General features: G+C 41.3%; 3 protein-coding genes across 3 annotated transcripts; 2 read left to right on the top strand and 1 right to left on the bottom strand.

Moving 5' to 3' along the window:
* The first annotated feature begins 256 nt into the window (after nucleotides 1-256).
* LOC310927545 (F-box only protein 40-like) lies at nucleotides 257-6,415 on the top strand. The gene is made up of 7 exons (XM_083889858.1): nucleotides 257-339; nucleotides 493-534; nucleotides 1,489-2,649; nucleotides 3,857-4,143; nucleotides 4,485-4,616; nucleotides 5,544-5,877; nucleotides 5,961-6,415. The coding sequence occupies exons 2-7, from the start codon at nucleotides 529-531 to the stop codon at nucleotides 6,177-6,179; spliced, it is 2,139 nt and encodes a 712-aa protein (XP_083745984.1). The 5' UTR covers nucleotides 257-339; nucleotides 493-528; the 3' UTR covers nucleotides 6,180-6,415.
* A 1,093-nt stretch (nucleotides 6,416-7,508) lies between these two features.
* LOC310927840 (TLC domain-containing protein 2-like) lies at nucleotides 7,509-10,009 on the bottom strand (the record flags this gene model as incomplete). Its single annotated transcript, XM_083890244.1, has 5 exons — nucleotides 7,509-7,707; nucleotides 7,810-8,015; nucleotides 9,025-9,107; nucleotides 9,665-9,747; nucleotides 9,825-10,009. 5 exons carry the CDS (start codon nucleotides 10,007-10,009, stop codon nucleotides 7,509-7,511), a joined length of 756 nt encoding a protein of 251 aa, XP_083746370.1.
* Nucleotides 10,010-11,865: 1,856 nt separating this feature from the next.
* On the top strand, nucleotides 11,866-22,341 carry aifm5 (apoptosis inducing factor mitochondria associated 5; the record flags this gene model as incomplete). Its single annotated transcript, XM_083889642.1, has 19 exons — nucleotides 11,866-11,884; nucleotides 12,107-12,179; nucleotides 12,481-12,590; nucleotides 12,836-12,945; nucleotides 13,036-13,080; nucleotides 14,280-14,361; nucleotides 14,601-14,713; nucleotides 14,805-14,891; nucleotides 14,972-15,063; nucleotides 16,526-16,656; nucleotides 16,941-17,056; nucleotides 17,489-17,560; nucleotides 17,650-17,713; nucleotides 18,004-18,080; nucleotides 19,795-19,912; nucleotides 20,565-20,663; nucleotides 21,624-21,699; nucleotides 21,783-21,887; nucleotides 22,308-22,341. 19 exons carry the CDS (start codon nucleotides 11,866-11,868, stop codon nucleotides 22,339-22,341), a joined length of 1,623 nt encoding a protein of 540 aa, XP_083745768.1.
* Nucleotides 22,342-24,149: the final 1,808 nt, after the last annotated feature.

The following is a 24,149-nucleotide window of genomic DNA, read 5'->3' as shown; positions in this document are numbered from 1 at the left end:
CCCACAGCACTCACAAGGGGGTGAAAGGTGAGGGAGATATTCAGATTCTGAAGGCCAAGTGGTAACACACACCAAGTTTCTGACCACCTGTGTAACATTTCTCAATGTCCTCAGCTCTATTTTTATCACACACACACACACACACACACACACACACACACACACACACACACACACACACACACACACACACACACACACACACACACACACACACACACACACACACACACACACACACACACACACACACACACACACACACAGGAGAGTCACTGTATCTAAAGCACAAGTCGGAGTGCATGGAGCATGTTCTTCTTCTTTCCAACTCTCACAGCGGTAAGCTAATTCATTTTTCCTGCTACTGACTCCAATGCAACAGGACTCTGCTCGTCTCCTGCCCATTGTGTGTTTACATTTTCTTTCCAGGATGATTGTACAGTGAGATTTTGAGATTCATATATCTTCATATATCTTCGTCTCTGTTTGCAGGACGGACATCTAAAGACCTGGTACGAGAGGATCTGAATGATGGTATGGCTTTGTTTTTGCGTAGAGTTCACCTTTTGTTTCTCCTTGAGTAATCTTTAAGGTGCAGTGTGTAAGAAATAATGACATCTAGTGGTGAGACAGGAGATTGTAAAAAAAACAGAGGACGCTCACCACTCCCTTTACCAAGGACATCAGGGAATTTACATATCAGAAAATATGTAATTCTTCTTTGTTCACATTGGTCTGACTGATTTGCCCCTTTGAGCTGCAGTAAAAACATGGCGGCACAAGATGGCGACCTCCATATGGAAAGGCGCTTGTTTAAGTCCATGCAAAAGGTTCATTCTCACACACTTTTTGACTGTGCGCCTGGTGTATTTTATTTTGAAAACCACATTTCTTTTGTTATTGTTCTAAAGATTCTAAGTTTTTATGAGGCTCCCTTTTTTGAAAAAGACAGAGCCACATTAACACTAAGGCTACAAAAAAGACCTACACAAGCTGAGACATTAAAACCACTATCTAGAGATTTAATGTAGTGGATCTTTTGTAAATATCTGTTGCCTGTTTTACAATCCTTTATTCTAAGTCATCAGTAATGTGATGCAAAACTTAACTACACTACACTCAGTTTCACTGAACTACACATTTAAGTATAAGGTACTTTTGGAGACTTTAGAATCTCCCTCAGGATTTAAAATAAAGCCTAAATGATTACAGACCATAAACATGTTTGTGAAATCGACATAATCTTCTGGTTGCAAAACAAACTCCTGTTTGAAGCCTTGAGATTTGCAATTTGAGGTGGTGTCCCATCACTTTTTGCAACTGGAAATATTACACTGACGAAACACACTAGTGTCCACTCATATGTACCATATGTACCATTATTTCTAAGATGTACATCATGAAGAAACATCTGACAGACCCCTCTGAGGCTGAGTGAGGTTTGTGTTGTGAAGCTCTTCCTTCAACTTTCATTTTCCCCTCAATCAGAGTCATCGTTCTCGAGCCTCCAAGGATCGACAGCACGTCCACTGTGACTCCTGCTACAGCCGCCGCTGCAGAGCTCGGGTGGAGGTCTCAGTGTGCTGTGCACTCATACCCTGCCGCCTGCACTGTGGAGCTCTATTCCACCTGTGCAAGGAGGAGGATCACCTGCTGCTCTGCCCGAACGTGAGGGTTCCATGTCTGAACGCTGAGTATGGCTGCCCGGTCCAGCTGCCCCGCTCCTCACAGGCCGCTCACCTCCAGGTGTGTCCGGCCAGTGTGGTGTGCTGCTCCATGGAGTGGAACCGCTGGCCGGCCAACGATGCCCATTCTTATCCCAACACAGAGCTGCACGAAAACCTGCTCAGAGACAGAGAGCAGGGAGGATGTCTGGACCTGGCCATGGCCCTGACAGACCAGGACCACCTGTTTCACTCCATGAAGATGAAGAAGCTGTTCCCAGAGCTCATCCTGAGTGTGGAGGAGGATGAGAAAGAAGAAGAAAGGAGGGAGGAGGAGAGGAGGAAGGAGAAGCGGAGAAAGGCCACCTTGGAGAAGGAGTTGGCAGCGAAGAAAGCAGCTGCACACACCTGGGAGTCTTTTGTCACTTTTAACATCAATACCGTTGAGGATGAAGGTGAGGAGGAAGATGAGGAGGATGAGGAGCTAACTCAGGAGGAGAGGGAGGCTCTTGCTAGGGCTTCAGGAGTGAATGCAGAACTTTTGGAAAACTACAATGCCTATGAGCGCATGTTCAGTATGGAGATGGGCGGCTGCAGAGAAGCTGGAGAGACTGCTGTGGGAGGCAAAGGCCAGAGACCGGCTAAAGGGAAAAGAAAAACCCTGGACACACTGACAGAGGAAGACACAGAAGACAGTGGTGCAACAGCATCAGACACCTGTATCCAGATGAGCAAAGCACTCATGGCTCCCTCCACATCCTCCTCGTCTTCTTGTCAGACCAGCACACGGCAGACGGGGAAACACTATGGACACTTGGAGCCAATGAAGATTATCACTGTGCGTACATTTAAAGTCCCAACCAGCTTCTCTGCCAAACAGGCTCGTATTCGCAACCCTGGTTTCTACAAGAGAGAGAGTCAAGCTGTTGACACCAGTGACCTCGGGGTGATGCCAGATGAGATGCCAGTGTGGGAGGAAGTTCAGGTGAGACGAAGCAATTTCTCTTTGTCATTATTTTCAACCAGTTGCACCAATTTGGATAAAGATGTCAGAGAAAATGTTATCGTCTGAGAATATTCCTTTAAGAGAGGGGCCTTGCTCACAGCAGGGCAGTCATGTTGTTTCTACAGCAGCCCAGATGCATGTGCTTTGCATTTTAAAGCAGAAATGGAACAAACCTGTAAACCTCTGAAAACAGAAGCTTTAGGTTGTTGTACGTAGCAGAAACAAGCTGTAAACTAAAATCACGGACTTGTTTGTTGCTTATACTTCCAGCAGCCACATAATCTGGTGAAAAATCCAATATTTACTGTACAATATAATTATTTCTCTGGTTTCCATCCACTGCACGGAAGGACATTTTCCTTCTAGTTATATATATTGCAAAATATAGGGTAATTAACCTCATATAACGAGAACAATCTTAAGATGGGGGGCTACAATGGTCTGATCCTATAGAAATAAGACAAAGACAGAGCACATATACCACTACCAAAAGCCATAAGAAATAAATAAATAAAATGAAATAAATAAATGATAAATAAGAGGCAAGATGTAAAAAAAACCGATTTTTACTGTAGATGGATAAGGTGCAAGAATCCTGGCCAAGATACTGAATTACTGAGACCATCGTCTCCATATATGGGCATATTTAGCTGTGACTTGTCAGTCAAGTATTCCATTATGTAAATATGTTTTAGTTTGTGCCAATACTAGACGATCGTAGGAGGATGAGGTTTCATCCAATTGACAGTAATCATTTTCCTTGCTGTCATCAGCAAAACATGCAATACGCAGCTCTGATCTATAGTAAGCAGGTGAGTGGGAAACACAGCCAATAACAACAGTTTAGAGTCCATACGGAAGTCTGATGGTCAGCTCTTCAAATACGTCTGTATTCTTGGACAATCCCAACAAATATGACTATGGTCGCCGACCATACCCCAATTCCTCCAGCATTCGTTAGTCGGACTTCCTTGTGGCATCTCTTATTTTATTCACCTGCAATTCCCATGTTTGAGGCAGCAAATTAAACATAAGCTCTTTCTGTGAAAACAGCTGCCGGCTGAGGTCAAAAATAGAAATGAGCAAAGCCTGAGACTGAGAAAGGTTCACTGCTTGTTGCTTGCTTGACTTATATAACGTATTTTCCTGATTAAATCACACTGACACTGTTTGAATTGCCCCTCAGGCTTCGCTCCTGTGCTCCCTGGAGAAAGAACAGCGGGGTCACCTCATCGCCGAGAGCAAATGCACAGACGGTCTCTTACAGGACGAAGGCACGCAGACCTTTGACTTCCTGTCCGCTCCCTTCCGGAGAAACACGTCGCTGGCCGATCTGACGCTCGGCAAACCGCTGGAGCTGCACCTTCAGCTGCAGGTGGAGAGCGTCACCAGCCGACACCACAAAGCCAGCTCTGCTTTCACCTTCCTCTGTGGACACACGTTTCATCGCAGAGAACATGGGCAACATTATAAGTGAGCTTACTTTTGTTCCTTGTCTTTATGAAACTGTCCCGTATCGGAAATAGTGACATCTAATGGTGAGACTGATGATTGCGGGATCTATGGTAGCCTTTGCGTACATAAATGTTTTAAATGTCCTCTTCAAATCCAATCAGACTGCTGTCAAAACATGGCTGCCTCCATAAAGCAAGGCCCTTTCCATAAACACTTAAAATGCTCATTTGAAGGCTACATTAAACACATTTTTTTTTTGTCATTAAACCTGAATGTCTCGCAGTGGACCTTACACTTATGCAAGAAAATAATTTATATAGAAATTAAACTTTTTGTTGCACTTTTTTTTTAATATACAGGAACGTCCACAGTGACATACAGATGAGTGTGAATGGCTGGTTTGAGCAGAGATGTCCGCTTGCGTACCTGGGCTGCACCTTCAGTCAGAAACGGTTCCAACCGTCCACCCATGAAGCCACAGTCACCTACAAGTGAGACAAAACATTATACAGCGTTTTATATACAGCGTATGGATTCAATTCGAAGGATAATGAATTATCTGATACTTAGCATTGTGGGTAATGGTAGGCTACATATTTTTGGATTAAGAAAAACATTTCTAATAATTCACTATGTATGCTGTTATATTGTGTTCTTATATATCAGTACAACAAAATAGGTTCAATATATATTGGTGTGTTTATTTGCGATGCAACACATAATTGCTATTAAAGGTACACTCTTAGAAATAAGGGTTCCAAAAGTGTTCTGAGGTTCGACCTGGAACCATTTGTTTTTTGAGGGTTCTTGGTAACACTGGTGGTTCCAATAAGCACCATTTTGATCCAGAGAACCCTTTGGAACCCCTTTCCCGAATAAGGGGTTTTAAGAGGGTTCTTGGTAACACTAAGGGTTCAAGATGGAACCTTTATAAAAGGTTCTACCTGGAACCAAAAAGGGTTCTCCTATGAGGACAAGCCAAAGAACCTTATATGGTTCTACTTGCACTTTTATTTCTAAGAGTGTGGGGTTGGAGCAGGCTACATTTTGAATTCAAAAATTCCAAGCCCCTTTCTTCAGACTTCTCTCTGAAGCTACGCCTCCTGAGCACAGGAACAAAGATTTTTCCATACTTTGCGGTGACGCTACCTTTCAAACGATGGCCGGTAAAGGGTTAACATCAATTGTCATTGCTATTAGGTTAAACTGATTCTGCACATCTCTCACAATCTGCAATTTTACCATGATATTTTTTATTGCTGCATTGTTTCCCACAATCTTACTTCTGGTAGAGAAGTCTATAGGTGAGAGGTAAAGACGTGCTGAAAATGCTGCTGTTAGCCAGCATGCCACTGTCATAATTGGTCAATAAAGGACAGATAAATGTGAAAAAAACACACGTTTCTTCTCGCTTTCAGTGAGAATCTGGGCTGCTTTAGTTTGCATCCTGCCACCACTGTTTCTCTTGGTGATGCCTCCCTGCCGTTCAGGACCTCAGTGGGCTCCACTGCCTCTCAGAGGAGGAGAGGAGGTCGAGGAGGAGGAGAGGACTCCCTGAGCTCGCTGCCCTATGAGGTGCTGTGCCACATGGCCAGTTTCCTGGACAGTCTGTCCCTGTCCCAGCTGGCTCTGGTGTCCCGCCTCATGAGGCAGGTGAGCTCCTCACTGCTGCAGGACAGAGGCATGGTCACCCTCTGCTGGGAGAGGAAGACCTACTCGCATGGAGGAGCCAAGTGGAGGGTGAAGCAGAGGGTACAATACACAAACCCCAGTGCAGTTATTGATTGGTTAAACTATGCGTGTCTCTCTCTTGTTAATATTCTCTGTGGTTTCAGGTCTGGCAGTTCAGCACCTGTTTCTCTCCTGTAGACACCTGGCGCTTCCGAGACGTGCCGTCCCTTTCGGAGCATCTGAAAGTGTGTCCTCACTATGAGAGGGAGTTCAGAAAAGAGAAGATTCACCTGCCGCGTGTCAGAGAAGACGTCCAAAGCAACACAAGCTGCAAAGGTCACTCTCTGGTGGGTTTATTCCAGCAGAAGAGGATCATGATGTAGACCGACATGCCGCTTTAATGTGATAATAGAGAACATAACAGCTAATAACAAGGTTTCAAGAACTGGAGAAAATACTATTAAAAATATAATCATGAACAAAATTACCTCTAGGGATTGATTTTGGGACAATGGTGTTTAATTTTGACTTACTTGGACGATTTTGTGAATTAAGTTCTAAATCTGATTCTATTGACAAATATATCCAAATAGCATTTGAAGTTACTACAAATAAATATATGAAACAAAAAGAGAAGAAGTTGTGTTTTACTATTGCACAGACACATTGCATACATAGACTTATCTAGTTTAATTCAGGATATTAATTCGGGCAAAATCAAAATCACTGAAGTAAACAGTATCGTATATCGTATTATTTCAAAAAACAATCACAGTTACAAGTGGATGTAACATAAGTTATTTCATAGATTTAATTTGATAGACTTTTTCTCAATCTTTCCCTGTGCATTTCAGGCTAATTTCACTTCAAAATTATACAAATTGAAAAAATAAATCCCAGTTCACGTAAAGGAGTTTGCCGAAAGTAAATTTGGCTATTGAGGTTAAAATGTTTCCTTTCTCGTTTAAATGTGATATAAATGGATTTAAGACCTAATCTGACCATCAGATCATCAGAGATTAAGGAAATTAAGGAAATTGTTGAAATTGAAATCCTCCCTTCGGTGATTACAGTGGTGAAATCAGTATTTCCACAAAGTTTGTGGGGTGTGTTAAAGTGAAGCACTTTGTAAAGCACTTTGGCACAGAGGTTAACAGCAGAGTGCAGCTCGCTGCTATAGGTCGAAAATGCTGAATGTTTCCAATCCTAAAACGCCTCAGAACCCCTTTCAAAAATATCTTGACCAGAGGACAAGACAAACAAGTTCTGCAGTGGAGATGTGTAACAATATATACACTGAACAACAGACGTGTGGAAACTTTTGTCCAAAGGAAGCAAAATGGGGAACTTCAGTCAAAACTATAGCTCTTTCTCATACACTTTGTTGTTGGATATTTAACAACTAACTTGTCATTTCCTCTGATCATGTGATCATTCGCTGGTGCTCTAAATCTCTGCCTGTTGTTAATATGAGAAAATGAACCAAGTGTTTATAGAATCAAAAGAGATGGTGAGACAGATGTGTTTGTGCATGAAAACAGTGTAGCGTCCGGTATAAAAGCAGCATCTTATTTCCATATTTTCTGAGAGAATCTGGCAACCATGCTCCTGCAATGATTCCGACTGAAGACAACGATAACTTAACATTCAATAATAGCAAATACAAAAACGACACCAGTAAAATGATGACGTGTGAAACTCAATGCTGCCCTCTAGTGTTGTCCCTTGGTGATTTTTGTGTTCGTGAGGACGTCGGCTCTGAGCAGTCTGTAAAACAGCACAGTGGTCATGATGCAGATGAGACTGAGGCCTGCTGTTCCCAGCACCAGGATGGAGCGAGGCATATTTTCACCGTTACCTGCCAGCCATCGAGCCATCCAACCCAGAGTGCAGCCTCGAAACACTAGAAACCTGACGGCCGGAAAATCAACACAGGAAACGACAGAGGAATCAGTGACCCTGACTTATTCTGCAGCATAACAGTACCAGTAAAGTCTCTTTGTGAGCACCTACGTTCCCAGGTTGAGCCAGCTGTTTGCCATGTAGGTCACAGTGGAGCGGGGGGCTGTGACCTCAGTCCCGGGCCTGTTCCTCTGTCCTGACAGGAGAAGGAGTTGTCTGACATGAAGGAAAACAGAGTTGATCTCCACCAGCAAAGACACCAGAGCAAAGCCCAGGTAGAGACGATTGATGGCAGCCAAACCGAAGCAGGAGATGACCTGAGAAAAGACGCTGTGTTTAACACGCACACAAAGCTATAGGTCCTCAAGGTCCTAGAGAGGTCATTCATTCAAACACAAACTTGCTTTTATATCTAAGTGAAGACACATCATTGACATAATGCATACCCTACACTCTTAGAAATAAAAGTGCTAAGTAGAACCCTATAAGGTTCTTCGGCTTGTCCTCATAGGAGAACCCTTTTGGAGGGTTCCACCAAGAACCCTTTTAAAACCCTTTATTCAGGAATGGGGTTTTAAAGGGTTCTCTGGATCAAACTGGTTCTCACTGGAACCATTAGTGTTACCAAGAACCCTTGAAAAACTCTTTCTTCAGGAAAGGGATCTTCAGAAGCAAATGGTTCCAGGTAGAACCTCAGCCCTTGTAGAAGACCCCTTTTGGAACCCTTATTTCTAAGAGTGTAAGTGCCTAACCTCAACCCTTATCCGAACCCTAAAGCCAGGTCCTGACCATGAAAAAGCCCTTTAAATGTGCAGGTCTCAGGTAAAATGTCCCCACAAGGTCACTATTTACCAACAGAGATAGGTTTTTAAGTTTTTTTGACCTCACAAAGACCTTCACTGTTTTCCATACATTTGGACATAATATGTAACCACAATTCAAATGTTAGCCTTAAACGTAACCAGTTCGTTTGGAATGAGGTTCACCCATGTATACAAGAACACACACTCATCATAGTAAGATACTCATAATGCATTCTCTAGTCTCTTAGGCCAACTCTAACCTAAACTCTAATCGTGATGACATGGAGGTGTTCAGGGTCAAACAGCTTTACATAAATGTTTTATAACCGCTCTGGTTAAATCAGCAACTACACAGAGTCTTATCAGTCCAGCTACAAGCTGAACAGACAAAGTTTATGTTACAAAACATACTGTGTGTAATTTATGGCGCGCAATAGAAGTGAGTTCCTCTTACTGCATGTTAGCGAACATAGTCTTATCAGGATAATTCAGTCAGAACGTTGATCAGTGAGTGGAGTTTTACCACAGTGTGGTGGAGGAGCAGCTCCCAGGACTGTTTGAATGACTGGTTCAAGGCCATGTCCAAGAAGTCATGGATAAAATAACCTAAAAATGACAAGAATGAAATCAAAATGAAAACATTTTATTTTTTATTTTTACCTTTAAAGGTGCATTATGTAATAAATCTAAAGCAACTGGCCATAAAATCCTCCTAATATGTCACAGCGACTAAGGAATAATGTTCATATAACAAACTGAACTCACCAACAACAACAGTACAGACAAAATATTTGCATTAAAAAAAACTTTTGCCGACTACAAATCATGTTTACGAAATGTTTTGAAATTCTGTTTTGGCATGTGGCGCCACCTACCGCCATCTACCAATCCTTGCAGTCAGTAGAGTCTCAGCTGCAGAGCAACCACGGGTTGCCAGTTACGTCTGAGCTACAACGGCGGAGAAAAACGAAACCTAAAAGACCTTGGTTTGAATTTGAGTGTAGTAAGTAGTTTTGTCCACATTCTTACATATGGCACCTTTAAATAAAAAATAATGGGATGACCCATCGAGATCGAGATCTCATTGACTGGGCAAAAATAAAGTAAAGTAAAAATGCTGCTTGTATATGACTGTATAATGCTCAGTTTGTGCAGTGTTTCACCTGTGGAGGCAGCTACGAGGCTGTGGGAAGACACGGAGTGAAGTGAGATCAGATCCTCCAGCATCTGAGGCTGACGGGAGAAACTGCAAGGCAAGAGAGAGAGGAGAGAGATCTCAACGAGAGTGTAAAATCATTTGAAATGTGATTTATCTTTACACACCATAAAACAGCCCATGCTCCTGTTAGCAAGCTGTGAGCCAGAGAAGTGCTGATGTTCCTCCACTTCCAGGATTTCTTTGTTGCCAGCACCGCCACCGGCGTTGGCAGGAGCCCGACAATGGTGTTCAGCAGTTTGAAAGACAATGCCGATCCTCCTGTGACCAGGAGTGTTGACCTCAGATCCATCACCGGGCTTCACCGCAGAGCTGAGTTCACCTCACCATGTGTCGTGCTCTGCTGTTGTCACATCGCATCCTCAGCGGTGGGAGAGTGTGGGCTGAAACTCTGTTTGGAAGGAAAAAAAAAATATCAACATTATCTTCAAGCAGCGATATATTTTGAAGCAATCGTCGCCCTCTAACACACATTCCTTCAACACGTGATGAGTGATAAACCGATCTCTGATAACAGCTGAAGGGTCCTGGCACCTTCCACGAGTCAGAGTCATTGAAGGGTCAAGATAAGACTCATAACCTGCACAGCAGTGTACATTCACTGGCCACTTTATTAGGTACGGGGACACTGAGTAAAGTGGCACCTGGTGAGTTAAGAGGTTGCCAAATGAGACGTGTTTGCTAAATTACAACTCAAATGCATTTTCTTCAAATTGAGTTGATTGAGAGAGTCAAGACCTGGCTTTAGGGTTTGGATAAGGGTTAAGGTTAGGCACTTACACTATACTCTTAGAAATAAGGGTTCCAAAAGGGTCCTTCTACAAGGGCTGAGGTTCTACCTGGAACCATTTTTTTCTGAAAAACCCTTTCCCGAAGAAATGTTTTTTGTTCTTGGTAACAATAATGGTTCCAGTAAGAACCATTTTGATCCAGAGAACCATTTAAAACCCCTTTGCTGTATAAAGGGTTTTAAAAGGGGTTCTTGGTGGAACCCTCCAAAAGGGTTCCAGGTGGAACCTTTATAAAAAGGTTCTACCTGGAGCCAAAAATGGTTCTCCTATGAGGACAAGCCGAAGAACCTTATATGGTTCTACTTAGCACTTTTATTTCTAAGCGTGTGGACCACATAAAAAATATTACTTTTGATAGAAATGAATAAAAACTCTTAACTCTTAACGCCTCTTAACTGGACAGAGGGCAACAGGACAGGTGCTTGAGCAGGAGCTGGAGTCTATCCGTGCACTATTTTCTCTTTTTCCACACCATTCAGCTCTAAACCCAAGAGATGATTGCACGTGAAAATCCCAGAATCCTTTGCAGTTTGTGAAACGCTCAGACCAGCCCGCCTGACACCAACAACAATGACACATTTTAAATCATAACATCTATTTATGCAGTATATATTATAACATATCAATTCTAAAATACTCAAAAATGGAGACGTATTATGTGGTAGTTTCAAACCTAAAGGACAGGTTATTCTCAGAAATAAAATTCTAAAGGAATTTGGGGTCTTTGCGTCTCAAATTAAAGGGTACAACCATTGAAAAATGACAGCATGAGCCCAGGTTTTAGGTATAATGTATGGAAAATGTAGGTAAGTAGAAGAATAAAGTTGTAGAAATCACAACAGTTGAGTAAATGTTCTACGTTCCTTTCGACCATAGTGTTTTTCCATAGTTTTCCAGAGATAAATCTTAAAATGTCCAACAACAGTCCACCTCTGGTTTGGTAATTTGAGCCTTGTCGTGTGTCCATTCAGTGTCCTGTGCTGCCTCGTCAGCCCTTTCCTCTGTGCTGCTGCTGTGAAACACAAAAGACTTTTTCTGTGGGACAATGACACGGCTGAACTCCACCACCGACATCACTCAAACTCCTCATTCACCACGCTCCCAAAAGTCACTTTTTGGTCGCCTTTTTCCTTATCAAAAACCCGAATCTTCCAACTTTTCAACAAGGGGGATGAGGGTCGGGGATGGACTGGTTACCATGGAAACGGGCTCATATATCATCATTCAGCTGATGAGCAGGGAACAAACCGCGGCCGCGTACGTCTGCCAGTGGAGCGTCGGACTAACTTTGCACGTGTCTGCAGAGATTTTGTGAACCTGTGTGACTTTTCGTGTAAATCAGAGGAGAATCAGAGGCATGTCGGTCACCAAACCACGTGAGTACAATGAGTTTTTATCATTTAAGTAACGCCGGAGTTTGATCAAAAAACTGAGATTGAGAACATTTTGACCGGTTCTCAAATTCTCTCACCCCTTAAAAGGGCTTTTTGAGGGTTAACACAAGGTTTTAGGGTAGGATTAGGTTAAGGGGATAGGGAATGCATAATGTCTTTGAGTGTCCTCCGTAAGAATGCCGTGCAAATGTGTGTGTTTTACAGACTCTGATCCAGAAGAAACATCAGAGGAGCTGACAGCAGCCGTGTGTCTGGAGTCAGACCTGCAGGATGGACAGTAAGCAGGGGGAGGACAGATTCCCACAACTTGGCAACCTTATTACTTATACAGCACATATAGACTGATACATAGACCATACATCAGAGCCACACACTCATGGAGTATTATAAAATGGTATAGACTAAGCCTGTTGGGTGTTATGTGATGCTCGTGTGATCTGAACAGGGACAATGTTTGCCATGGTCATAATAACTCTTTAACATGTTATTAGGATGCTATCTGTTTAGATCACATGCTTTTTTTTACCAAGCACAACAGTGTATTCTGAGTAAAATGTCAAATGTTTGTATCATCTTAGGATGATGGAGGTTGAAGTGGGACATCACAGCGTGTTGCTGACTCGCTCCGAGGGCAAATACAGTGCCATCGGGAACCAGTGTACACACTATGGCGCTCCGCTCAGCAAAGGTAAAGACACAGGATGGGTTTAATACAGAAAAAACGAGGAAGAAGACACAAGTCGATCAACCACTGGTTTGTTTTATTCACACAGTTTTATTGTTTTCTGCTTTTGATTGACCACAGCATGAAAAAGAAGCAAGTGGTTCTGGTTGTTATTTGTATGTTTGTGGTGTCTTTTTCTTGTCATTAATAATAATAATAATAATAATAATGATAATGATGATTGTGACAGTGGGTTTATGTGTGTGTAGGAGTTCTTTCAGGCCACAGAGTGCGCTGTCCATGGCACGGCTCCTGTTTTAACGTCCTTACAGGAGATCTGGAGGAGTTTCCTGGTATGGACTGTTTACCCTGCCACAAGGTACAAACCAGACAGACAGACAGACAGACAGACAGACAGACAGGCTCATTTTAGTGCATTTATTCACATTTGTCTTTTTCTCCTTTGAAGGTCAAAATTCGAAACAGTAAAGTGTATGTGTCTGTCATCAAAAAGGTAAGATCTTACTCTACCCTTCTCGCTCACATTTTCCCCAACATAGTGTATGTATGCGTTCATCTTTTTAGTGTGACAAGAAAGGTCTAGTGCAGGACTATTCAATTCTAGTAATAAATTAGTAATACAATAACACCTGTCCTTTGTACACCTCAAAGTGTTCGTCATATTTGACTCAACTTAAAGTGCGTAAAATCAAAAAGGTGCACACTGCACAATATAAGCATCAGCAATTGCTTTCTGTTTAAAATAATATGAACATATGTCTTATATACAAAAGAACTAGCACTGCTATCAGACCACCATCGGACGACTGTAGGAATTGATGGAGGAATATTTGAGGCACAAAGTGTTTCTCGAGTTATTTCTTCAGGTGTTTCTGGTGGAATTATGGGTCGCATGTGGCCCATTTGAATAGACCTAGAATGATGGTGCTTTTCCACTATACACGTCTCTGCACGGCTTTACTCGTTTACTCTGCTTTTACATTAGGGATAGTACCTGGTACATGGTACTGTTTTTGGTACCAAGTTAAATGTGACGCGACGTCCGACACAGGAATCAAACAGAACAATGCCCAACTGTAGATCAGTTAAAAATGTTGCTGTCCAAAAGGCTTACTGTAAGGCAATAAAAATGGACAATTTTTAATTCAAAATAAATCATACACCTATATATAAACATACTGAATCCACACTGCAACCTTCAAGAAGAAAAAGTTGATTTGTATATGTTGTGGAAATTATCTGCTGCTGGTGAAGTATATATATATATATATATATATATATATATATAATAGAGAACTTCTGCCGGCCGACAAGTTGCAAGGAAAAGGTCAATCTTCACAGGAGTGATCGTAGCTGGAGAAAGACCCTGAGCAAAGTGAGCCCTCCACATTTATACCTGAGCAACTCCCCTTTTGCATTCCTCCAATAGGCAAAGAGTCTGCCATTGAAGGCGGTGTTTACACACCTCTTTGTCTACTGGAGGTATTGGGGAGCTGACTCCCTGCGGATGTTGTAGGAAGGTGTCAGTTCAGGCTAGACACAATACACAATATACAATACACTATACACAAAGGACCAAGTATACTGTTCTGGGCAGGTATAGGGTGATGGGCAGTTTGAGCGCTGAGTCAGAGAAATTGAATTTACCATTACATATACTACATGGCTTGGTCCTGTTTTCCTGTGATTCAGACTCCTTTGCAGGAAAAAAGGCTGAAGAGTATGGGAACTGCAATACCAGGAGTTACTCACACTATACTGCTGCTGGGAGGAGGTAAGGAAATACTTCATATATATGTATGTGTGTCTTAAGAGAGTAGAAGAAGAAAAATGAGGAGAAACAACATATTTTCATTTCTGAATGTATAAGCATAAATATTATGACAGATAATAGATAGTTAGACTGTATCACAGTAATAGCATGAAGACATATCTTGGTAATGTGAAAATTAACATATTAGCATGTTGTTACTGCACTGTAAAACAAAGTGTCACCACATCGACTGTGTGCAGGTGCTGCATCACTGATCTGTGCTGAGACTCTCCGTCAAGAACATTTTGGCGGCAGAATAATCATGGTCACCAGAGACAACCTTTTACCTCACGACAAAACCCGCCTCAGCAAGGTGCTGTGACTTAAGCCATGACCCAAACACGGACATGTACCTGCTGAGTGTGTGTGTACGTTGTGTTTAACTATCATTACGTGTGTTACAGGTGATGAATGTGGAGAGCGACAGTATTCTGCTGCGGAGGACAGAGTTTTTCCAGCAGTACGGCATCGAGGTGTGGCTCAGGAAACAAGTGAGTTTGTCTCCCGTCAACAGACATCTTAACACAGTTTTCATGTTCTGGGACTGAGTGGACTCTCATTGTGTTTGCAGGCGCTGTCAGTGGACACAGACAAGAAGACGGTCAGGTTTGATGACGGTTCTGTCCAGAGCTATGACCAGCTGCTCGTTTCAACTGGCTGCAGGTACAGCTACGAAAACACCCTCAGATAACTGAACAGGACATTCATTCATTCATCATCTACCATTTCATCCAACATGAGGGTCACAGGGATATAGGACAATTAATTAGAGCAAAATGCAGAGCTGGAAAGAGTACTGAAATATGCTACTCAAGTAAAAGTACCACTTATTTTGACTATTAAGATTTTACTTAAGTACAAGTTAAAGTACTGGTCTAATAGTTAAAGTAAAAAAGTAGCTTTTACTCAGAGTAAAAGTTACTTTTTGAACAAGGTTGAGGTTCTTTCTTGTGTCGTGCAGAAAGGACAAGGGAACACAAACCTCACATTAATTGTTTTTAATTAAAATAGGTCAAAATGGGTCAAAGGTAACAAATTCTTTCACTTTCTGACTCACTCATGGACCTTAATTAGCACAAATTCACCTGTCCTCATCATTCACCTGTCCTTCTCATTCACCGGTCCTCGTCATACACCTGTCCTCTCATCATTCACCTGTCCTCATCATTCACCTGTCCTCGTCATTCACCTGTCCTCGTCATTCACCTGTCCTCGTCATACACCTGTCCTCTCATCATTCACTTGTCCTCTCATCATTCACCTGTCCTCGTCATTCACCTGTCCTCTCATCATTCACTTGTCCTCATCATTCACCTGTCCTCTCATCATTCACCTGTCCTCATCATTCATTTGTCCTCGTCATTCACCTGTCCTCATCATTCACCTGTCCTCGTCATACACCTGTCCTCATCATACACCTGTCCTCTCATCATTCACTTGTCCTCTCGTCATTCACCTGTCCTCGTCATTCACCTGTCCTCATCATTCACTTTTCCTCGTCATTCACTTGTCCTTGTCATTCACCTGTCCTCATCATTCACCTGTCCTCGTCATACACCTGTCCTCATCATACACCTGTCCTCTCATCATTCACTTGTCCTCTCATCATTCACCTGTCCTCGTCATTCACCTGTCCTCATCTTTCACTTTTCCTCGTCATTCACTTGTCCTTGTCATTCACCTGTCCTCGTCATTCCCGTCCTCGTCATTCACTTGTCCTCGTCATTCACCTGTCCTCTCATCATTCACCTGTCCTCGTCATTCACCTGTCCTCATATTTCACTTTTCCTTATCATTCACCTGTCCTCTCATCATTCACCTGTCCTCGTCATTCACTTGTCCTCGTCATTCACCTGTCCACCTGTTTCTTGCCAAAGTTTCTGGCAAGGAAACTTTACTCAGGAACAGATGGGATTCAAAACATAGCCAAGTACAGTACTTCCAAATTTTAAAACTGACTTTAAAAAGTACAAATACACTAAAAAACCTAGTCAAGTACAGTGGCATGAGTAAATGTAATGCATTACTTCATTACATTACCTCTGCTAAAATGTTACGGAAGGTAGTCATTGTTGCTTCGTCACTGCTCTGCACTATAACATAAGTCATGCCCTTGTCCTTTTAGGGCAAAATGTCTGGATGTGCCCGACATAAAGCTGTACAACGTCAAGATGTTAGAGACTCCAGAAGACGCCCGACAAATCCACGCAGCTTGTCTGGGCAGCAACGTCGTCCTCGTGGGAACGTCCTTCATTGGTAGTTTGTTTACATCTTATTTTTTACTATTGTTAGACAATTCTGCCCACGCCCACTTTAAATAATGACTTGAGTTTAGGCATTTCTGACACCTTTGTTTGTCTCAGCAAAACAGTTAAATGTTTACCTGCAACATTTCATCTTTTACTGCATATAATGCATTGAGCATGTAGCTCTATCAAGCTCCAGACATCACATGACTTATTGACATTTTCGCATACATACTATACTATACTACTATACTCATCAGCAGTTTCAATGTGAATTTTCACATTTTCTTCCAGGCATGGAAGTTGCATCTTATTTGGTAGACAAAGCCTCCAGTGTCACAGTGATTGGTAGCAGCGAGCTGCCGTACCAGAACACACTGGGTCATGAGATCGGCAAATTCACTATGATGGTAAGAGAGGAAGTGAGAGTGATGTATTTTAACCAATTGGGGTCCCTTAAAGAGTATATACAGTATAGACAGAGGCTATAAGAATGTGCAATATAGAGTGTCTTATAAAAATTAATCATAACTTTGACTCAACAACATAAGAAGACAAAAAAAACACATTTTTAAAGCCTGAATATGTGAAATATAAACACAAACCCCCAGGATATCCATATAAGGAGTTTACCAAAGGGTGTGGCACAGATCTGTGCCGTGTGAGCACTTAGGATTAAAGACTACCATAGAAACATTACTATTCCGTATGAATAGATTTTTCCTTTTTAAAAAAAAATGAATTACCATTACCATACATGACATAATGTATTTTCAGATTTTTAACCCCTTAAATTCCACAGATTAAGCTGTGTGTGTACTGATGATGGTTTGTTCCTGCAGATGCTCTCAGAGAACAACGTAAAATTCTACATGAACGATTTTGTGACTGAGGTCAAAGGGGTGAACGGCAAGGTAAAGTGGGAAAAGCAAACATGGTCAACACAATGTGTTCGTCGACACAGTGAGTGAAAGTTGGTTTTGTTGTCCTCATCTTCATCAAGGTGAAGGAGATTGTGCTTAGAAGCGGGAGAATTATTCCTGCTGATGTTCTGATCGTTGGCATCGGTGAGTATTGCTGCTTGCTCCATCTCATTTGTCAGTTTAATAATGAAACTTTCACATTTTTAACTTTTGTCGTAAATTCAAGATAACACTGTCGACCCCCTTTGTTCCTTTTAGTCTTTGTGCTAAGCTTAGTAGCTGCTACCTGAAGATTCACACTTATTTGAACAATGTGACAGTTTTGCTTTTCACTCTTAAACAGAAAAGTTAAATAATTCCCACAATGACAGACTTTGGAATTCGGTAAAATGTCATATGTTGTATTACAGTTGCATTTTTTCCTCTTCCACCAGGCATCGTTCCAAACTCAGAAGTGCTGAGGGGCAGCAACATACAGATGGATGCGAAAAAGTTTGTACCGGTTGACAAGGTGAGCTAAAAATAATGAAATAAATAACATTTTAATTCTTCTTTCCTTATTCAAACACCCAGTATACAACCAAGTGTGGGCAGCATGTTGAATGTGGACTAATTAACCACTTGTTTGCTAACAAATAATCCTACACAGTGATTTTACAAAGCATTTTTGCCAATTTTCGACTACATAGTCCCGGGGTAACAGGCCGTAGTATTCCCCCAGTTGCAGGTGACTCAAAACTATAAGAGCCAGAAAACACTAAACCAGGGCCAGCCCAAGGCGTAAGTGAACTAAGCCACTGCTTAGGGTCCCTAGACCACTAGAGGGCCCCCAAGAGCAATGAACTCAAAAAATAAATAAAAGTTTGGATTGCTGTAGTTTATTTAGAATTTTTCTCCCCCTTTTTTACCAAAGCTTTTTCACAGTTTTTACATAGTTGTCAGATGTGATTATTTAACTTTATATTTTATTTATAAACCATTTTTATTACCTTGTTCCGGGTGCCTCTGTTGATTTACATTATTATTTAAGTATTTGTTTGTTTATTTTATTTAAAGGGACACTGTGTAGTATTTATGGGTTTATATAACCCAAAATCCACTTTTTTATACATATTATGTGCTCCTGCATTGTCTAGTCGCTGTATAATATTCTTTGTTTCATTTTCGTAGTGTTTCAAAAAGTCATGTAAAATAAAATGTTCACGGGCCGCTGTTAGCAGCGAGACGCCATGTTTCTACGGGAGCCTGTAAGGACAAACGCAAGAGAACAAATCAAGCGTCGCTTTACTTGTAGTGGAAGTCCCGCCTCCACTCTCTGCTTCGTCTGCTACGGCCGCGGTAGATTGTAAATTTCAGCCTCTCCTCTCGATGTCACTATAAACTACTTACTTCACGTTTAATGCTGTGGTTTTTACATATAAAAGTCAAATCTTAGTATTACAGGAGTGCATTTTGAATCCCCCCAAAGATTGTGCACATTTTTAGATTTTTAGACCTTAATATCTTATTAAGGCCTTATGGTTGTTATTTATAAACCGTTTGGTTTTATGCATTGATTCTCTGTGTCGCCAGTAGGGGGAGTTGCTGAATTTGCCAAATATTAATTGAAAGATTTTTCTGTAAGTTTGCAAATCTGGCGTAGTGTAGTGTATTTGCATTTGTGAGTAGAATAAGTAGAATATCTTTAGTATACTAGGTGTGTGAATGATCAATAATCATTATTATTAGCAGTAACAGAGGGCCCCAAAATCTAATTTTGCTTAGGGCCCCATGGAGGCTTGGGCCGGCCCTGCACGAAACCAAAGGCAAAGGCTGCCTGGGAGACCACACACAGTTCTGAGTCAGTGTTTATAGATACACCGACAACTTAAGAACTCACAGGGAGAACCTCTCACTGCCTCTGAAGGTGAGACAATGAGTCAGCAGAACACTGCAGGCTCAGGGTATATGAACACTCCCCACACCTGGGCTGAATCAATGCCAATCAGTGCCACACACACCTGACTGCAGTGAGTTGATTCTCCATACACTCTCACAGAGCCGGAAACAGGATAATAACAAGGAACACCAGGAACACAAGAACACACAAAAAACACATCCAACAAATCAGATGCGTGGACTGGAGATTTTTAACCAATCCAGATTGTGATTATCAGTCATTTGCTGAATGTTTTGTGCAAACAACCACGTCACCTGTCTCCTTCCTGTACTTCTCCCTCCTGCAGTACATGCGCACCAACATCCCTGACGTGTTTTGTGCCGGTGACCTGGCCACCTTCCCCCTGGCCATGGCCAAAAACCGGATGGTGAACATCGGACACTGGCAGATGGCACAAGCACATGGTAACAGTGTGAAGAGGTTTTAAAACTGTCATTTCTCTGTCAATTCACGCCTGTTTTCCAAGTAATCCACCAATTTCCTAGTTTCCCTTTTCCTGTCGGCTGCTCCCTTCAGGGGTCGCCACAGCGAATCAACCTCCTCCATCTAACCCCGTTCTCCGTATCCTCCTCTCTCACACCAACTAACTTCATGTCCTCTTTCACTACATCCTGTTTGGTCTTCCTCTAGACCTCCTTCTACCAATATATTCACTATCCCTCCTCTCTACATGACCAAACCATCTCATTCTGGCCTCTCTGACCTTATCTCCAAAACATCCAACATGTGCCGTTCCTCTGATTAACTCATTCCTGATCCTATCACTCCCAAAAGAGAACCTCAACATCTTCATCTCTGCTACCTCCAGCCCTGCTTCCTGTCTCTGGACTGTTGACCTGAAGTACTTTAAATCCTCCACCTTCTTTATCTCCACATGTATTCTGTCATTCCTCTCTTCCTCTCTAGCTTTTCCTCCACTTGGTCTCTGCTCTCACTACAGATCACAATGTCATCTGCAAACATTATAGTCCATGGGGATTCTATAAAGATAACCCTAATCCAGTTTCCACATATTACCTTTTCTACCCTTTAATCTCTCTGTTGTTGTTTTTGTAGGGAGAATAGCAGCCCTGAATATGATGAATAAACCCACAGAACTCAACACAGTTCCTTTCTACTGGACCGTCCTACTGGGTATGACAATCCGATATGCAGGTGAGTGCACACACACACACACACACACACACACACACACACACACACACACACACACACACACACACACACACACACACACACACACACACACACACACACACACACACACACACACACACACACACATTCATTCTTGTACTTGCTGCATACTGAGGACCAGGTAAAAGTGCTGACAAAGTGAGGACCAGTATTTCTACTTTATAAATCAACACAATTACAAACATCTACTTCATGAATGACATCTATAAAGAACTACTGGGTGCGGTACCATAAAATGTCTGCAGGTGGCACCCCAGAGCAAAACGTGTGTGGAACAGCAGGGTTTTTGTCCCAAATTGAGGACCTCTGTTAAAAACAGAGTATAGCATGTTATAGCAACCTAAGTAAGTGATTTCAATACCTTTATTGATTAGAGGACCGGACAAAATGTCCTCACTTTGTAAAAATTACCTCACTTTGTTGGTTAAAAACCCTCACTGGTCCTCAGTTTGCCGCAAGTACAAGAACACACACACACACACACACACACACACACACACACACACACACACACACACACACACATTGATGTCTTAAATCAAAGTTCTTATGCACAAATTGGACTCTGCATTACCGTAATTATGCTATTTTTCCCGTTTTTGCACATTGAGACAAAAATTCTAACAAATTATTATTTATTATACTGTTCAAATTTCAAATTTAACACAAAATCTGGTGTTCATGTACAACTACCGTGTTTTTCTCAATAAAACCTTGTGTTTTTCTTCATTTTAAGTTGTTAATACGCTATATCAACATGCAGTAAACTGTAAATAACTGCAAGAAAGTCCACACAGTCACCTTAACAACATGCATACAAAGTTATCACACCTAAGTATACCATTAAAAACAGAAAATAAAGAGCAAACACAAAGCACTGCTTAACATATGTCATGTCTGTATGTTGGACGTGTGCAGGTTATGGAGAAGGATACACTGAGATTGTGATGAAAGGAAAGTTTGAGGACAGGAAGTTTGTAGCGCTCTACATCAAGTAAGTCATCTTAGTAAGATAAAGTGACAAAATATATCCAGTATGTTTTCATTTAATTGAAAGTTTTTATTTACCTTACCCAGGAATGATGAAGTCATAGCAGTGGCGAGTCTGAACTACGACCCAGCGGCGTCCACGGTGGCTGAGAGGTTGGCGACAGGAAGAGCCATCACAAAGAAAGAGGCCGAGTATGAAAGAAAATCTGGTCGGAAACAAAGAAACCTGTATTATTTCTCTGACTTGACCTCTCGACATCTTAAGATGCAACACATAACGCCGTGCCTGGTATACGTTTAGTTGTGTTAGACAGAGAATAATGTAGCACCAGAGTCAGAGCCATTTTTGTTATTGCCTTGTGTTTGGAACCTCTCACCACTTACACACATGTATGTATCATATAATATTGGATTACATAAGAAAGTTATGGAATCTTTAGAGAATAAATACTTTGATTTTTGGTACTTAGAATAATTTTCACAGCAGCCATTACTGTATGTAAAAACTCCTTTATTACACGATAAACAACTTGTTTCTACTGCCCCCAAGTGGCCAGAAATCATATATCCTACAGTGTGTCACCTGTTCTGTTTTCCCCCCCTCTCTGACAGATCAGATGATCTGAGCTGGATGCAGCTTTCCTGATCTACTCTTCTCCTCCTCACAACTGTCCAGTGTTAGAATGAAAAGCAGGACTGAATCACACAAACACCACATATACCTCAGATGGATGCAGCTTTTTGGGGGGGCTTTTACTATTTTGTATTATTTAATCTGATTTTTATCTTAATTCTGTTTCCACATCTCACATGTCTTCACAGGTCTTTCACTTCACAGTCACATTTATGATGCCTCGTTCACGACTGTAAAGGCAAACAGCGACAAAACACACCGGCAGGGAACAAAAAAAGACTCACACACACTTTATTTCTTTACTTCCTGGTCTAAATCAGTGTTTTTACGCTGATCCTCACTCTCGGGTGAAAATCTCAGGTTCACAGTTCAACTCATGAAGACTTTTTTAACAACTGGAGCAGGTTTAGGGCTTAAAGTGCCATTGGCTTATATTTTGTATTGTTTTATGTAAATTATTTGGTTTTTCTTTTTTAATTAAATGCTAGGTCATGGTGAAACGTTGCTGTTTTCTTCTGTTATTCTTTGCAAGGGGCACATTTGGTGTCATATTATACGACGCTTAACAAATGTATTTGACCACCTGTGATAAAAGCATACAGAAAAGACAGAAATTAATCAAGCATAACATTCAACCAATAGTAAAAAACTATAATTTGACATGCTTTACTATTTTTTTCTGGGTTTTTTTTGTAAAACAGTAAATTTGAAAATTCTTAGATAATAATAATCAGTATATTTCATAATTTCATCACAATTATCATATACACCAGTCTCAAATAGATGCACAAAGTAATTATTTTTAGAATGTTGTGTAGTAGTTGTAGTAGTGTAAAATCAATGTTGTGAAACACAGAGGCTAAGATTATGGGGTGAAACTTGTGGAACATTTTCCAGAAGGAAACATTGCCCTGATAATAACGCCGGTAGAAAAAAAAATATATTTTTGTTGTATTAAAGATTTCAAGTCATGGAAATTGTTTGAGAACAACCTGGAAACATCAGCCCTCTTGTTCAGCAGCTCGAATCAAAGCACAACCAGGTTTATTGTGTATTCATTTGTTTATGAGCTTCATTTAATGATTTAAGTCTCTTTTACTATTCTAAAAAAAAGCGATACGAAGACCATTTCCGCCAGTGTAAATAATAATAATAAGAAAAAGATCCCACTATCTCAAAATAATGAGATAGTATCTCAATATATTGACTTAGTATCTCAAAATAATGATCCCATCTAATTATATTGAGATACTAAGTCATTATATTGAGATACTAAGTCATTATTTTGAGATACTAAGTCAATATATTGAGATACTTAGTCAAAATACTGAGGTATCTAGTATCTAGTAGATACTATCAGATTAAAAATAAAACATAACATAGAACATTCATAGAATATCCAGAAGTAACATAAAACACAGAATAATAAAACGTGAACTATAAAACGTATCCATTCAGTGATAAAACATCCACAGCTATTTAAAAAAGTGGGTGATCTCACACACTGGACCTTTAACAAATACAGTCATATTCTTTGCTCTTTACGCTCAGTCTGTATCAGTGCATCATGTCTGTCTTTAAACTGAGCCGCTCTGTGTGTGATGTATCGCTGCCGTCTGTCAGCCCTGTACACCTCCAGCCTCTCCTCCTCAGCCCGGGGGTCCCGCAGTTCTCCCTCCCACCTCAGGCTCTGCCTGGCCTGGGAGCTTGACACTGACACAGACCCCTGTGCTGGAGCTCCACTCTCACTCTCCCTGGCTTTGTTAGCTGGTGTCAAACTCTTTGGGTGTTTTTTGCTCCTCCATCCACTGACACCGCTC

Source organism: Microchirus variegatus (assembly GCF_963457635.1).
Source record: "Microchirus variegatus genome assembly, chromosome: 5".
Lineage (NCBI taxonomy): Eukaryota > Metazoa > Chordata > Actinopteri > Pleuronectiformes > Soleidae > Microchirus > Microchirus variegatus.
Note: the sequence above shows the minus strand (reverse complement) of the source record. Positions and strands in the feature narration are given on the sequence as shown.

What these genes read in the sequence shown, in the direction of transcription:
- LOC310927545 (XM_083889858.1), top strand. An exon ending in CAGTGTGGGAGGAAGTTCAG is followed by an intron (nt 2,650 to 3,856) that starts GTGAGACGAAGC and finishes ATTGCCCCTCAG; the next exon opens with GCTTCGCTCCTGTGCTCCCT. An exon ending in GAAGCCACAGTCACCTACAA is followed by an intron (nt 4,617 to 5,543) that starts GTGAGACAAAAC and finishes TCTCGCTTTCAG; the next exon opens with TGAGAATCTGGGCTGCTTTA.